The sequence below is a fragment of the Arvicola amphibius genome, chromosome 1, assembly GCF_903992535.2.
Source record: "Arvicola amphibius chromosome 1, mArvAmp1.2, whole genome shotgun sequence".
Classification (NCBI taxonomy): Eukaryota; Metazoa; Chordata; class Mammalia; order Rodentia; family Cricetidae; genus Arvicola; species Arvicola amphibius.
Window position 1 is genome coordinate 162158269 of NC_052047.1, and position 15557 is coordinate 162173825.

A 15557-nucleotide genomic window follows, 5' to 3' on the forward strand; every position below is an offset into this window, starting at 1 on the left:
CATCTGCACAACTGGATAGCATCAGCGTGTGATCAGCGAAGCTCATGGTGATGAGAATGAGGTTGTAGGTGAACGGGGGACCCTGAATTCGCCTGCACGTTCAGACTCTGGAGACTTACCTCTTTTACTAAAGATGCCATATGAAGAGCAGTGAGAGGGGTTTGCTCTGCTGGTTTGACAATCACTGTGTTCCCACAGGCAAGGGCAGGGCCTATCTTCCAAACAAACATGACCAATGGACCATTCCACTAGAAAGCAAAATAGAATTATGGATTCTTTGTATCATTCAAAACTACATTTGTTATTGATGCTTACTACCTTGATACAAGTTGACTAATATTTTAGAAGTTGTGTATAATTTTCTAGTTTATTTTACCCAAGTTTACAAAAGAAACTATGAAATGATAAAAAAAATAGCTTGAATCAAATTATGTAGGAGAAGCGAACAGGAAAGAGCAACCAAATAACCAAATGCAATCAAGTCTTGTTATTCTGAACTCTTAATTTACAAGAAAAATGCTACTTCATGGATTCATATATAGTTAAGCATGTTGTAAATTGTGTTTTAAAACTGAAATCCTCTTCCTCTTTCCCTGAAAGGCACTATGGTATTTTATCCAAAATAATAATTCAGAAAAATCCACATCCAGGAGATTGTGTGTGTATGTGTGCTAGGGAGTGATCCCAAAGATGTAAATATTGAATGTGTTCTCCATACCAGTGAGCTAGGCTCAGTCCAGGACAAACAAAATTGTTAATGGCAGAGAGGTGTCAAATCCCCATTCCGAGGGTGAATGTTTGAGTTCAGATCATCCCAGCAAACCTGCTGGCCAGCAGAAGGAATAAGATATGTGACAGCTTCTTCTCTATTTAAGGCATTCACCACCTGGGAGTCCTGAAAACAGTCCACGTTACTTTAGATGGATGTCTTATGGATTAATCAAGAAATTCGGGGTTATGGCATAGCACACATCTCTCTATCATGTGTGAAGTCCAGTGTTCAATCCCCAGAAAAAAAAAAAAAAAAAAAAACAGGACAAAAGAGGAAGTTAAAGTTTATACTTTTCTCATAGTCCTAGCTGGTAGAGTGATGTAGACGTGTTTGAGTATTTTTTAAGCCTTTGAAGTACTGAACAGTTCCATGACTACATTGGTGTGTTCAGTCTTTCTAAAAGAGAGTGACTGTTCTTCCAAAGCCTTTGGGATACTTCATTGTGTTTTAATTTAGCCATTTAAACTATGTCAGCTGTATGTGGACAGAGTCCTGTGTTAGAAATCTGGTTACATCCAGAACAGAATTTTTGAAAGAATTCAGACTACCCAACCTGCTACCTAAAGGTAAATACAGGCCACATACTTTCCCAATTGTTATGGAGATTATTCCTTCCACTGAAATTAAAAAAAAAAATTTCTAGGATTTGAACCATTTTGCTTCAGTTACTACCCACAGTGGGAAGTCTCAAGGAGGAGATAGAAGTGCTGGCAGCAGTGGGCACTGCTGTGTCCAGTAGAAATGTTCAAACACAGATGCGCTGTGATAAACCTTTGTCATACAGTTACAAAGCACTGCTCATGAAACCAGAGCAAAGCACAGTTTCCAGAAAAAGAAAAACATGTAATAAACTCTTAGGACATATTTGTCAATATTGAAACATCCTCAAAGGGTAAAGCATTATATTGAGGGGTTTCTGGACAAGACAGCTCATATCTCAGAAGCAGTTATAGGAATGAGTCCATCAGGCAGTCACGCTTATTGAATTTACTTCACACATAACCATGACATAAGCTTCACTTGTGTGGGAATGGGCTTCAGATCAAAGGAAATTACAGCTTTATTCCCTTATTGGAGTCATGAAGTAAGACTTACAGGGATAATTTGGCCACACACCCCAATAGGCTCACGTCTTGTATAAGTGAAAATATCTCCATCTGAAAAACAGAGCAAACACACCATCCAGTAAAGGCAAATGTGTAATCCACTCAGGGCAGGGTCATGTGCGGTTGGTAGGAGAGGAGGTTCACAATGAATAGCAAAAGGGAAACAAAACATTCTATCTACAAGGTTAATAACATAAGCTACGGAGTTCTCAAACAGAAATTTCATTCTACAGACTGAGGTACAGGAAAATAAGTGACAGGATCGGGGAATTCCCATAATCTGTTAACTCCATTCCCTGTATTCCAAGATGGCTGCCTCCTACAACACTCTCATACCCAGAGTGGTTCAGAAAGGAACTGGGAGGTGAGGTCCCCTATGGATAAAGGCAGAACCATGTGCAAACGTTCCCAGCATCTCAAATGTCCCAGGAGCTCCAACTTTTAAACAGGTACTTGATTTAAAATAGTAAAACTTTTCCAAGGAGTAAGAACTCTTTCTTGTGGAATTTTTATGGTTTTGGGGTTTGCTTTTTCCTTCCAGACATAAATGCAATCTTTTATTCTCTGAAGGAAATATTTGAAATGAAATGTGGTTCTTTTTCATCTTAATTTGACTGACTCTTCTGCCTCACTATCAACACAAACCTAAATATATCTTGGAAGAGGAAACCTTAATTGAGAAAATGCTCCCATGAGATTGTTCTGTAGGCAAGTCAATGCAACATTTTCTCAATTATTGTTGGACCTATGATGGCCCAGCCCACTTGGAGTAATGCCAAACCTTGGCAGATGATCCTGGACTGCATATGAAATCAGGCTGAGAAAGCCATAAAAAGTAACCTTATAGTACATTGTATTTGTCCATGGCCTCTGTTTCAGTTACTGCCTCCAGGTTTCTGCCCTGAGATTTTGCCCTTATTTCCCTTAGAGAAGAAATATAGTGTGGAAATACAAGTGAAAGATATCGTTTGTTCACAAGTTGCTTTTATTCATAGTGTTTTATCACAGTAAATCCTCACTATGATGTGGTCCCGCTTAGAGTTTTGCTGTTATATGTTTGTTCTGGCTTCCACAGGATCCTACTGCTAGCACACAACTACTTTCCCTGTCCAGGTCTACAGGTATTTTGACCAGCTTCCTCAATGTTTCCCAAGAGAAGAGTAAGAACTACAAAATAGCCTGGTTCATACATAGTGCCCCTGTTGTCTCATTATCTTCTTATATCTTATAAGAGGTACTGGAAGCTGATATATCTTATACTGTATCTTCCAGTTTGAGTGGAAGTGCACATCAGAGGAAAAACTTGAAGTGGATTATTTGTGTTCTCGAAGTCATTGTAGATAGAGACGTGACACTGCCTCCAACCCTTCCCAAACTGATTCTTTTCTCACATGAAATATTTGCCGTGTGTCTGTTCTGCTGCTGGCATACCCCACTAAGCAATACACTACACTTTCAAGATTCTTAATCTTGCCGAATCGTAGTCTCATCTTGCTTTGATGTTTTTGGAACACAGTATATATTGGGTTGCTGAAGTACATTGGACTAAGTATGCTTGGCACAAATCAGCACAGCTTCTCATTCCGGACATGGAAAGTCTTAGGTAATAATATTACATAAGAAGTACAAATGTCATTATGGGAATGGCACTCAATAAATAATTTCTGTGGCCAGTTTTGAAAACTTGAGACTTGAAAACTAAGACATCTCACTCAAATTAGTGGGTGAGTCTATGAGAATGTTCTTACTTAAATTCTGTCTAAATTATCCACAATGTTTACTCTTAATGAAACTTCTAGCACCAGAACTCTATTGGGTCAACGTGAAAAGTAAAGTAATTATTTACCTAGTTGCTGAAAACATTTGTCAGGGAGAACATGAAGTACTCAGTTCTGCATGAATGGCCTCGCTTCAGCCAAGTACTTACCACTTGGTATTGTTTGGCCATGGATCTTGTCAGCCCAGCCTGCACAATACTTTAATGTTTTTATGCTGACTTCTAAATCCATCATGTATGTATGGGCGAATACTTTCCCACCGTTCATTGATTCCATTGTCTGAAAAATACGTAGAGATATCAAAGTCTAAACATTCAATAATAAAAATTACATCAAGAATATAAAGTCAATGATTTTAGTAATTACGTACTAGAGTTTTAGAAATATTAGGATTCTTAAATTGAATGTTCCTTTGAAAACAACTTAAGAAAGAATTAAATGTCTTCTTTGTGGTTACATAACAAGATCCTGATGAGAGGGAGTGACATTCTGATTGCCTGATCCCACTAAACTTCCTGTCCAATTCTAAATACCTCTGGCTAAGTGTGTCTAAGAGCCGGTTACATAAGTACTCAGCTGCGAAAATGATTCTTAGTCTCCACATCCTATCAGAGTTCCAACAAGCTTGCACTTGTCGTCTGACTTCAGCAACAATTCAGGGTCTGAACTATGCACAATGTCAGCGTCGCCATCCTATTCCTGTCATGTATAAACGGTCTGCTCGCACAATTGTCATACCCATACCTGTGTGTTCACACAATTGCAACACCTCCACAGCAGAGAATTTAACAATAAACCCCTTGTTTGGTAAATATTGTCATAAGTATTTAACTAATCCCTCCTCTCAGAGCTCAATAACCACATGGAAGAGAAGGCAGAGAAAGTATAAGAGCCAGAGAAGATGGAAGACACCAGGAGGACGAGGCCCTATAAACAGCCAAAACCTCTAAATGAGGTGCACATGATCTCACAGATTGAAGCAGCAAGCATGGGGCATGTATGGATCTGCACCATGTCCTTTGAAGATATAGTAAAGATTTTAGCTTCGGGATCCCCGACTGTGAGAAGGAGTCTCTGATTCTATTTATTTATTTATTTATTTATTTATTTATTTATTTATTTATAATGTATATGATATTCTGTCTGTGACTATGCCTGCAGGCCAGAAGAGGGCACCAGACCCCATTACAGATGGTTGTGAGCCACCATGTGGTTGCTGGGAATTGAACTCAGGACCTTTGGAAGAGCAGGCAATGCTCTTAACCTCTGAGCCATCTCTCCAGCCCTGAGTCTCTGATTCTTCATGCCTGCTCTTGGGGCTCCTTTGCTTCTATTTGTCTGCTGTGTTCAACTTCAATATGGTTTTTTACTTTAACTAATTATATTTTGGTTTTGTCATTTTTGGTTGTTATCTCTTAGAAACCTGTTCTTTTCTAATGAGAGACTGCAAGAGGTCCATCCACATTGGGGTGGGGGCAAAGAACTGGGAGCAATAGAGGGAGGGGAAATGAAGTCAGGATATATTGTATGAGAAAAAGAATATTTTTATAAAAGGAAAAATAAAAGATTATGAAGTTCCACATTTTCTTATCTTAGCAGTATCTTCTCCTCACCCCTTTGTGTAGACTTTAAGGGATGCTTTCAAATCATACAACCTACTGGGTGTCACCTGGCAAGATGCACAGGTTTGATATTGTCTGCTATCATAAATTGGTCACATTGTATCTATTCTTCTATCCCCATGGCTCTCAAGCTGACAGAGGAAGTTAAGACATTTCACTCTGCAATTAAGACAAATGAAAAGAACTAAGCTTTGGGAAATGCCAATTACTTTCAGCAGAATATTTCAGTTAGTATACATTTACTACAGAGTTATGGAATCTATTTTGGCATGTTCTGAACAATTAAAAATCCTAAAGGAATAGGTGATTTTTAATAATTGCTGAATTGCTGATATTTTTGATAAAATTATGGCTTGAATCTTGTTGTTGCTTAAGATTCTGAAGCTAATAATATTCACTCTGAATTGAAACCTGTGGAACACTTTGTTTTCAGTTGGCTTTACTAAAATTCATTGCTGAAAAGAAAGGAAATATACCCTTCATCCATAATCTATACTGACTTATCTAACTATTGAACTTTAAAAACATAGGCCCTGAAAAAATAAAGAGATTTCATGAGTATAGCAAAGCTGGGTTCTGGACTCTGAGAAATTCTAGAGAAAAGGAAGGAGCAAGTTTGTCAGTCTGGCTCTAAACCAAACTGACCAACATTCCAGTTGGAACATTGAACGCTCCCAGGAGATTTCCCACTGTCTCCCTTTGGTGTTGGTCAATACTCACAGTCAGCAGTAGACGGTCTCTTTCCATTAAGTCAGCCAGCTTGTTCAGCAGACGCCCCCTCTCTGAAGCATCCATGGTGCGCCATGTAGAGCCAATCTGAAAAGCCTGTCGTGCAGCCTTCACGGCTTTGTCCACATCTGCCTGGAAGTCACAAAACATTTATTTCAGGATTTTCAAAACTCTAGACTGGCGAGAAAAGCATTAAAATTTAATAAACTAGAACACAGTCCTCAGAGACAGACACTAGTCTACATTAGCCCAGGGTCCAGAACATTCCGCACACACTGCACCATAATATGAAAGAATGATTTCTCTTGAGTAATATTTCAAATAAGCTCCATATCCTTATCAAATAGTTAAACTCTAGAAGAGAAGTACGTTTTTAATAGCTTTTACTTCGTTTCATGTAAATAGGACACAGTGTTTATTTTATTTGAAATAATATTCTGGTTAATTTAAACACTTTATCACATTTGATTAAGAAAATGCTGTGAAAATTTATTTTACAGATGAAGAAATTAAAGCAAAAAACAAAAGGCTATCTCAAGACAAATAGAGTGCCTATAAACCATGTAACCTGATCACGACTCTACATCTGGCACTAATCTTTTATAGCCTCTCAGAACCACACCACCACCTGGTGACAGTTGTGTTAATTTATGAGCTGTGCTCATCATTTCACATTCAAACCAAAGCACTGTGTGTATGGTAAGCCCCTATTTCCCAACTGCATGCGAAGTGACCCACTCTAGTCCCGAAATAAGTAGAGGACAGTCTTTTCTTAATAAGATACTTCTTATAGCCTCATTAACTGAAGCCAAACGTAGTAACAGAATAAAGTCACACTCGCTCTATTTGGCTTTCTTGGTTTTGCTCATGTACTTTAACCACCGCCACATTTTTTTTTTAGTTCACTCCTTTAAATCTCCTGAGCCATGCCCCATCCACGTTGCCATGGTCACTCCCTGTAGAGCCCTCTTCACGCTTCTAGTCTCTTCCAGTGTACCCTGAAAGTGTCACTGCTTCTTCCTCTCCTACTTCGTGTGCTCTTTTAACTTCATCAGATCTACTGCAAATAGCATGCATGTAAGGACTATTGCACAGGTTTTTGTCTACGGGACTCACCAGTATAGGGTACGCTATATAAATCAAGATGATCAAAAGGACAGTGGGCTTGACTTGTTGTAATGCACCTTGTGAAGGAGAATAAAGTGGGTTTTAAACCACACATCTTTAAACTAGTGTGACCTCCTCCATCAGACCAAGGAACTCCACCATATACCACTGGCCTAGCACAGTCTGAGGAGTAACAAACTGTTAAGGATAGAAAACAAGCTGTCTTGTACATATACTAGGGAGAATTGAAAGTGTGTAGCCAAGTAGGCATATTATAATCAAATCAAGGTAATCACAGAAAGAACTTAACAGGCACCCAGAAAATGGTGCAACTCCCTTGCCTGGATCACAAAAATTGATGGACGGCTAAGACTGCAATGCATGGGCTCTGATCAAACTATGGTCTGATACCCAGTGTGTGTGTCAGTTACCTAGGGCTCCTTGGCTCAGGTGGGCCCCTGCTGTTGTCCAGCCTACTGGCCGGCCTGCCCATATACATGCTCACCCATCTGACCTGCTCTTTTCTGTTCTCGATCCAGTTAGGCCTTTGATCTTACAGTTGAGTTTTGTAGCCTCTCTATTTCCCCTGACTCCATCCACTCCCCAGCAGCTCTGCCCAGGCACAGATTCGTTATCATTACAGGTTCTTTCTAAACCACCTCTGAAGCCTCTGAACTCTGCTTCAGACTCTTTAACTTACATTCACTTAGTAATCCATATGTGCATATACAGTGGTCCAAATACTTTTACTATGTGATATGTGGTATGAGAATTAATGTTAGTGATTAATCCTGGGAGAAATAATTCGCATTCTCCTCAAGAAGATTACTAAGGTAGATGACTTTTATACCAAATTGCTAACATTGGAATGGCTAAATATTGTGAATTTATTGCTATTCAATACAGTTAGACATTATGGAAAGACACAAATATATTCATCTGTGCTTGAATATGACACATAAGCATTGTATGGCTTATTCTTATTGATCTTTATACAACAAATAATACTGTAAATAATTATTTTCCATCATGTGACAAACATTTTCATTAGCCAAAATTAGAGGTCTAATAAATGTTTTTGATAGCATTTTTGTAGTATTTTTTTTAACTTCAAGGTTCCTGTAGTGTAGACTTTTGTTCAGAGGCTGGCATTTTTAATATACTTTTGAATTAAGCAGAAAACAGTGACCAGGTTAACTGTGATTACTATCATCAAACCTTGTGACCTAGGGACATAAAATACTACAGTTTGAAGTCAGAGCCACTGAAGAGAAAATAAATGTATTTACTCTAGCCCCTGCCCCACTCTTGTGATACCATGAAAGGCATGATTTGGCCTCTTGGCAGAAACATTCTGCTTGAGGATGAAATCTCAAAAACCTTTAGCCTATGATCTAATAAGTAAGTCTAGCATACCAGACTTGACTGTGAATTTTACCAGGTTAGAACTGTCCTATAAGCAATGCTAGTCACTCTTCATTAGATCTCTCACAAATTGTTTGAACATCAATAATTCTAAAAGGACAATTTGATTAAAGATTCCAAAACAGGATACAGATATAGGAATGTGGCTGTGAAGCCAGTTCTTGCTTATCACTAACAATTTTCTTATAGCAGTGGTTCTTGACCTTCCCAGTGCTGTGACCTTGTAATACAGTTCTTCGTTTATGGTACCATAAACGAATACCATAAAAGTATTTTTGTTGCTACTTCACAACTACCACTTTACTACTGTTATGAATTATAATTTAATTATACATTTATAAAAACACAGATATAATTTAATATCTGTGTTTTCCCATAGTCTTAGGTGACCTTATGACAGGGTTGTTACACTCCCCCCACCCTACAGGTAGAGAAGCACTGTCTTCGAGGATTCATTTGTCCAGTCAACCAGATTGGCACAGTGACTTGGACTGCAGTTTTTCTGGGTATTAATTAGTCTCCTTGATCTTTCTATGAGAGAGGTACAGAACAGATCAGTGCTCACTGGCAAGGCTGCTGGGATGGTCACCAGTTTTCCCATCTGTGCCTTCAGAAGAAGGTAAAACCTCACTGACTCCCCTAGCAAAGTTCTCAGCCTGCCTGACAAAAATTCTGGTGAACCCAGGTAGAGAGTTGTTTTCCTGATGAAACTAACAACAGTATCAGAGCAAAATGTCCCATAGAAGCTAAATGTTCAAGGCCTCAATGTTAAAGCATCAATAATATGACTTTTTGTTAATTTATATCTACAGACTCATAGTCCTCTTTTTTAGTGTTATTTTATTGTCAAGAAGAAAGCATAATTAGCTGACAGATGACGTATAATATTAAAGATGTGCTACAATTTTTTATGCTATGTAACATTTGTTTAATAATACAAAGATGTGCTGCATTCTTCTACTTTGCATTTGTTTTATTATGTGAAGTTGTTACTTTGCCTGTCTAAAAGACCTGATTGGTCTAATAAATAGCTGAATGGTCCATAGCATGGCAGGAGAAAGTATAGGCAGGGCTTGCAGGCAGAGACAATAAATAGGAAAAGAAATCTCAGGGGAAAGATCAAGGAATGAGATCCAAGAGGCCAGCCACTCAGCTACACAGCAAGCCAAGGAGTAAGAAGTAAAGAAATGCCTATGGGATAAAGATAAAAGCTCAGAGGCAAAACAGAGCTGGGATAATTAAAGTTAAGGAAAGCTGATTAGAAACAAGACAAGTTAAGGCCAGAAAGAATTTTTGTATATTTATTTGGGAACTGGGTGGTGGGCCCCTCAAAGAACCAAAGAGCCAAGATCCAAAGAAGTATTAATTTTTTAAAAAAAAATTACAGTCACCTTAAATATGTTATTATATTAAAACTCCATGCACCATACTAAATGCTAATGCTAACCCTTAAGAAAAGAGACAAGTATTTAAATATTAATACTTCATTATGCTACAGTAGCCTCAGAACATCAACATTTTGAACCCCACTTTCCTAGTCTAGATTCCCAGGTAACATTAGAAATGCTAACATCAGATCTATAGCCTGTCAGTTTTTTTTTTTTATTGTTTCTTGGTCTCTTGATATTTTAAGTTCTTGTGTATTATGGCTATTTATTCTCTACCAGATGTATATGATGTAATTTCTTATGCCAAGGACAACAGAACATTTACCCATTTGTCTGACCAGCCACATTTTCAAGTCTTTCACTGAACTTGCAGTGGGCTGTGAGCTCAGAATGGTGAGAAACAAAGACTTCAGGTGTGAACTTGACCTGTGGGTGTTGGAAAACTTACCTTGTCCCCTTCTTCCACGTGACACATGATCTCCTCAGTTGCAGGGTTAAAGACAGGAAATTTCTTGCCACTCACTGAGTTATGCCATTCATTGTTAATGAAGATCTGAGAAGATGCAGCAATGCAGACAAAAAGAATTTAAATACTCAGTACGTTGAAGGGTTTCATAAACTAGAGTTGAGGTATTTAGTGGTGCCTAAATATTATGGGGGCTTTCCCTGTCTAAAATTGCTCACATGTGTATCATTTAACACCTAAATAACATACAGGTTAGACAACTGGGAATTTAGGTGTGTGTTAGTAGGACTTAGTAACTGGGAGAGTTACCTTTAGATCCTGGAAAAGGGTGGTAATTTCAGTGTTTGATCCCTGAACTCAGGTTTTATTAAGAAACCGTTTTTCTGTGCATTTGAATCCATTCCTTCCTCTGTATAAAAGAAATCTTAGCCTTGAAATAGGGCCATTCTGTGAAAGCTAACAGAAGCATTGTGGCTTATTCCATGTGCACAAAAATACTATTAACTAATGTCATGTTTTTTAGCATGGTTAGTATTGTCCCTCGATAACTTAAATTCTTTAATGATTGTGTATTTTTTTACTTACACATATGTGTTTTCCCATGTGAGTTTCATATGCATGCAGGTGCAGGAGGACAGAGGGCCTTGACTGCCTTGAAACTGGAAAGTGGTTAAGGTGTGTGAAATGAGAAAGGAGAAATAAGACCTCAAATCCCAGGAAACAAAATCCTTCAGCCCTGAGATCCTTGGAGAACCCTCAGAACTTCTCTCTGAAGTCTCTGTCAGGCAGGACATGACTGTGCAAGACAGACTGACAGAAAATTAGGAGAAAATGAGAGGAGAATGACATAGTGGGAAACAGATCTGGGAAAAGTCAGGCAAAACTATTCTAGAAGTTAAAAATGATTCAGGAAAAGTACACCAGGGCTAAGATAGCTAATGTAGACCATTCCCCATGAGCCAGCCCTGGCCTCAAGTGCTTCTTATAAATTAAATGTCTGGCTGATATACCCCCTCAGGAAATGGGGCTCCTCATCATCCTATATCAATGGTAAGAAGGCAGAGGCAGGTGGAGGTGACTGAGTGTGACCAGTGGCCCTGTACCTTTCAAATGAGCTCCTCATGCTAAGGGACTGTAGCAGGAATAGAGACACATGTAACATCTCCTCACCGCTCCTAAGGTGTTACAGACAGAAAGCTGATGGGTACACTTGGATTTATAGAGTTATAAAGGCTTCCAATACAAAAGGATCTTTTTTTTTTTAAGAAAAAAAGAAATGTTGTTCTCAAACACTGAACTCTGTTTTCCCTACTCCAGTCAAAGAGGAACTGAACTAGGGGATGAGACCTGGATAGGAGAGGCGATGATGCAGTGATGGCTTGTTTTGTGTGCACAAAACAAAAACAAAAACAAAAAAACACTCTGAAAGTTAAGATTATGCAACTCTCTGGATATACCTGTTATTCTTTTTCTTATTGTTATTAATCTGTCTTGTTTGTGCCTTTTCTTGTGCACTAAACACTGTTCGAGTAGGAAAAAATATTACTGGTCAAGAGAATAGAATCTCAGACCTTGGTGGAGACTTAACATTAGAGTTGGAAACTGGTTCAGTCACTTTGGACAGGGGACCACTCCTAGGAAGCTCCCCTTAAGACAAACTAAAGAGATGAGGAGAATAATTAGTCTTTTAATAAAATGCTGTACTTTTTCTTCCCAGAAAACCCACTCCTAATGCATAAGTTTGGACCACAGCACTATAGGATCTGATCACACTTCTGAATTATTCAGAAAAGAATAACTTTTCCTTTTCCTCTTTCTATGTCTCTTCTGAGAATGCTTTTCTTACAGTTTGATCCTTTCTCCCAACATTTTGAACTTCCTATTCCTTCTCCAAAGACTTCCCCGCCCTCTACGTGGCTCTTTGTTGTCCATGTGTTCCACTTCAGTGCCTGTCTGAATGATGAGAATGTTCCCCTCCTCCTCCAGTCTCCTACTCTGAGCAGCTGCTGAGGTTTCACATCTGGTTTGCCCTGGGGTTTTCCTTCTAAGTTCCAATAATAGTCCTCCAGATTCCATTTCATGAGACTGAGAACCCCAAGAAGTTACCCTGAATTTCCCTGACATCAATACCATATACCTCTTGCAATAATAAAGAAGAAAACTAAAACAGTGAAGAAAAATAATACAAAAATTGAGACACTGGTCAGGCAAAGCAATTTGACAAATACTTCTCACCCTTACCTTTCTGGTTTACAACTAGGAACTTAGTTAACAGTCATTATTTCAACCCCTCTTAAGAGTGAAAATCGAATATAATTTTCCAGGGAATGCAGTAAAGGAACACGCAGAGGGATAGAGAAAGTTCCCCCATTGAGATTTAATTGCATCCATAGCTGGTGTCTTCCCAAGTGTGACAATGCACATCAAATAATACAATGCTTAATAAGTAGACCTGACTTACATAGAAAATCAAAATTCACTGAATGCTGTTGTTTACTATTAAGTAGAGAACTATTTGAACATCAAATAAATGTGTTCTGGACTCTAGATACTTAGTCTCTCCATTCTCCCTAGGATGTCTTTATGAACTGTGTGCAGTCAAGAAGTTTCAGACTGGAAACGTCAGTCTCTGTTAAGGGGTAACTGGTCCTGCCTGCATTTGTACATGGCGCTATGAGGAATAGCTTATTTTTCTAGTACTTTCACTTCATTTTTAATTAGTAAGTGCTAAATGAAACAACCCAGAGAGAAGACAGCCCACTTTAAATCTTCCTTGAGATACACACACACGCGCACGCGCGCGCGCACACACACACACACACACACACACACACACACACACAAATATACTCATGAATGACAACTGAAGAAAAGGGCGAGGGGCTTTCTGATGACCTAAATACATTTCTGTTTGAAATCATGCAAACCAAATTCTTCTTAGTGATTAAACTGTAAGTATATAAACAGTGTGGACAATCCCCATATTCTTGGAATACCTGATTTGTAGATTGTGACAGGTATTTCTTCCAAATGAGAAGAGGGTCAGAGTCTATAGAGTGCACACACTTTGACACCTGTGAGCTGTTGGCGAGTGTGGACACATCCTAGTTCCTATAGTCACCTTTGTCAAAACCTAAATTGAAAGCATTTTCTGTCCAAGAGAGCCTGGTGAAATCATGCCCCAGGCATGTCTCATGGACCGTAGCCAAGGTCCACTCCTCTCTAAGGACTTTAGCCTAAGCAAAGAGCCCTTAAACCAGGCAGCTAACTCACTTCACATGCTTGGGAAAATGCAAAAGGCTTCAGGGATTTGAAACCAACTACATTTGCTAACAAGGAAAACAAAATAAAGAGAAGCCATCAGGTCTCCTCACTAACTTTAACACTCTCTGATTTCCTTGTTTGGGTCAGAACCCAGCACGGTTCTCCCCGGAGTTGAAAAGTTCATCTCTCACTTTGTTTTCTGCATCAGGCCATAACACGGCTAATTTTCAGTGACTTTCCTAATAACTTGATTGGGTGTGTGTGTGTGTGTGTGTGTGTGTGTGTGTTTGCATGAGAGGGGGGGGTTCTTTATTTTGAATCCTAAGATAAGTAACAGAAATAGACATGAAACTGTTCAGGAGGCACAATGACGAGAGTCGCTCTGGACGAGCCCAGCCTGATCATCAGCTCTCCCTGGCTGCAGATTTCCAAGCCTGGGTCAGATTCCTGCTCCTGTGTCTCTAAATATTTAGCAGTTAACAATTGTGTGGGTTTTTTTTTCCCAATAACAGGAAACCTGCCTGGAGAAATAAACAACTACTATTTATATCTCAAAATAAGAAAAATAATTCAAGTCCATTCGGGGGATTTGGCAGCAGCTTCTATTCAAGGTCCAGGGTTACGTCCTCCACCCTAGCACTGTCTACAAATATAAAGCCGTGTTCTCCTGTCCACTGCGCTATTTTGAGAGAGACAGTGAGAGAGACCTTCCCATGTGCCTGGCTCTTTCCAGTAAGTTCCTCTGTTTTCCCACCATAAGTGCTCACTGCACAGGCTTAATAGACCTGCTGCTCACTCTGGTTCACTGCCTCTGCCACAAGAACCATTCACACAGAGTGAAAGCCTTTTTCCTTGGATGTGTGTCTTATGTGAAGTTGTCTGAAATGGCTTAGAATTCACCACTGAATCAGGCCACTCGATTTGCAAGCTTTTTGTCTTTGTGTCTGCAAAGAAGCCACAATAGGCCATGCTTTAACCAGGACCCCAGGGAAAGCCCCACCTGCAAGTGTCTTTCTTACCTTGGTGTACTGAATCTTCAAGTCGCTCAGTGGAGCAGGGATTTCAGGTTGTGCAGGGGAAGACATTGCTGATTTGGCTCCTGGAACACTGGTGACAGGCTCAGCAATTTGGTTCTGTTGGGGCACTTGCTCCTTTTTATCTACATGTATTAAGGGTCATTTGCATATTGGGATATGATTGGATGGGCAGACTCAGAGCAGGGCAGAAAGAACACTACTCTCTTGCAACATCTAAGGCTGGCAGGGAGCCTTTGCCTTTAAATGTGAGTCCTTAAGGAAGCTGCAGCTCAGCCCTGAAGTTCCATCTGGAGACTGCTCACTATTTACAGATGAATTAATTTACCAGGCCAAACCTGCCTGTGCTGAGAGACTCCTCGAGACCAGGAGCTCTGGACCCTCGAAGCCGGTTATCATTTTCTGGGTTTTTCATGACTTTTAGGTTATCATGTAACCCTTCCTTCTCTGATAGAAAGGAAAACAGGGAATTTGTGAAGTAAAGAAGAAAAGGTTCTGTTGTCAATATAGCTGGGAGAGCAGACAGTTGTAGAATATTATTTTAAGATGTATTACATTTGTTTATGCTGTGGAACATTTGGTTTTTTTTCTTAATTTGTTAGATTTTTTAAAAAGTCCCAATCCAAGTTCCCACTTCCTCCCCTCCTCCCATTCCCTGCACACTTCCTCCCACCCCACCCACATCTAATTCTGAGAGGGTTGTGCACATTGCTTTGTGGAAGGTTCAAGGCCCTTCCTGCTACAGATAGGCTGCGCTAGGTATACATCCTAAGAGATTAGGATCCCAGAAAGCCAGTACATGCTGTAGGGATAAGTCCTGGTGCCACTGACAGTGGCATTTGTGTATAGGAGGGCTACTGATTTTT

General features: G+C 39.5%; 1 protein-coding gene across 1 annotated transcript in view; it reads right to left on the reverse strand.

Annotated features, from left to right (window-relative positions):
- Window positions 1–14809, reverse strand: part of LOC119823686 (retinal dehydrogenase 1-like) — a 38964-nt gene extending 24155 nt beyond the window's left edge. The window contains exons 1-6 of the mRNA XM_038343769.1: window positions 14677–14809; window positions 10376–10480; window positions 5999–6139; window positions 3806–3935; window positions 1868–1929; window positions 120–248 (exon numbers count right to left, since the gene is read on the reverse strand). Coding sequence (XP_038199697.1) covers window positions 120–248; window positions 1868–1929; window positions 3806–3935; window positions 5999–6139; window positions 10376–10480; window positions 14677–14742 — 633 coding nt within the window. The 5' untranslated portion in view covers window positions 14743–14809. The remainder of the gene's footprint in view (window positions 1–119; window positions 249–1867; window positions 1930–3805; window positions 3936–5998; window positions 6140–10375; window positions 10481–14676) is intronic.
- Window positions 14810–15557: the final 748 nt, after the last annotated feature.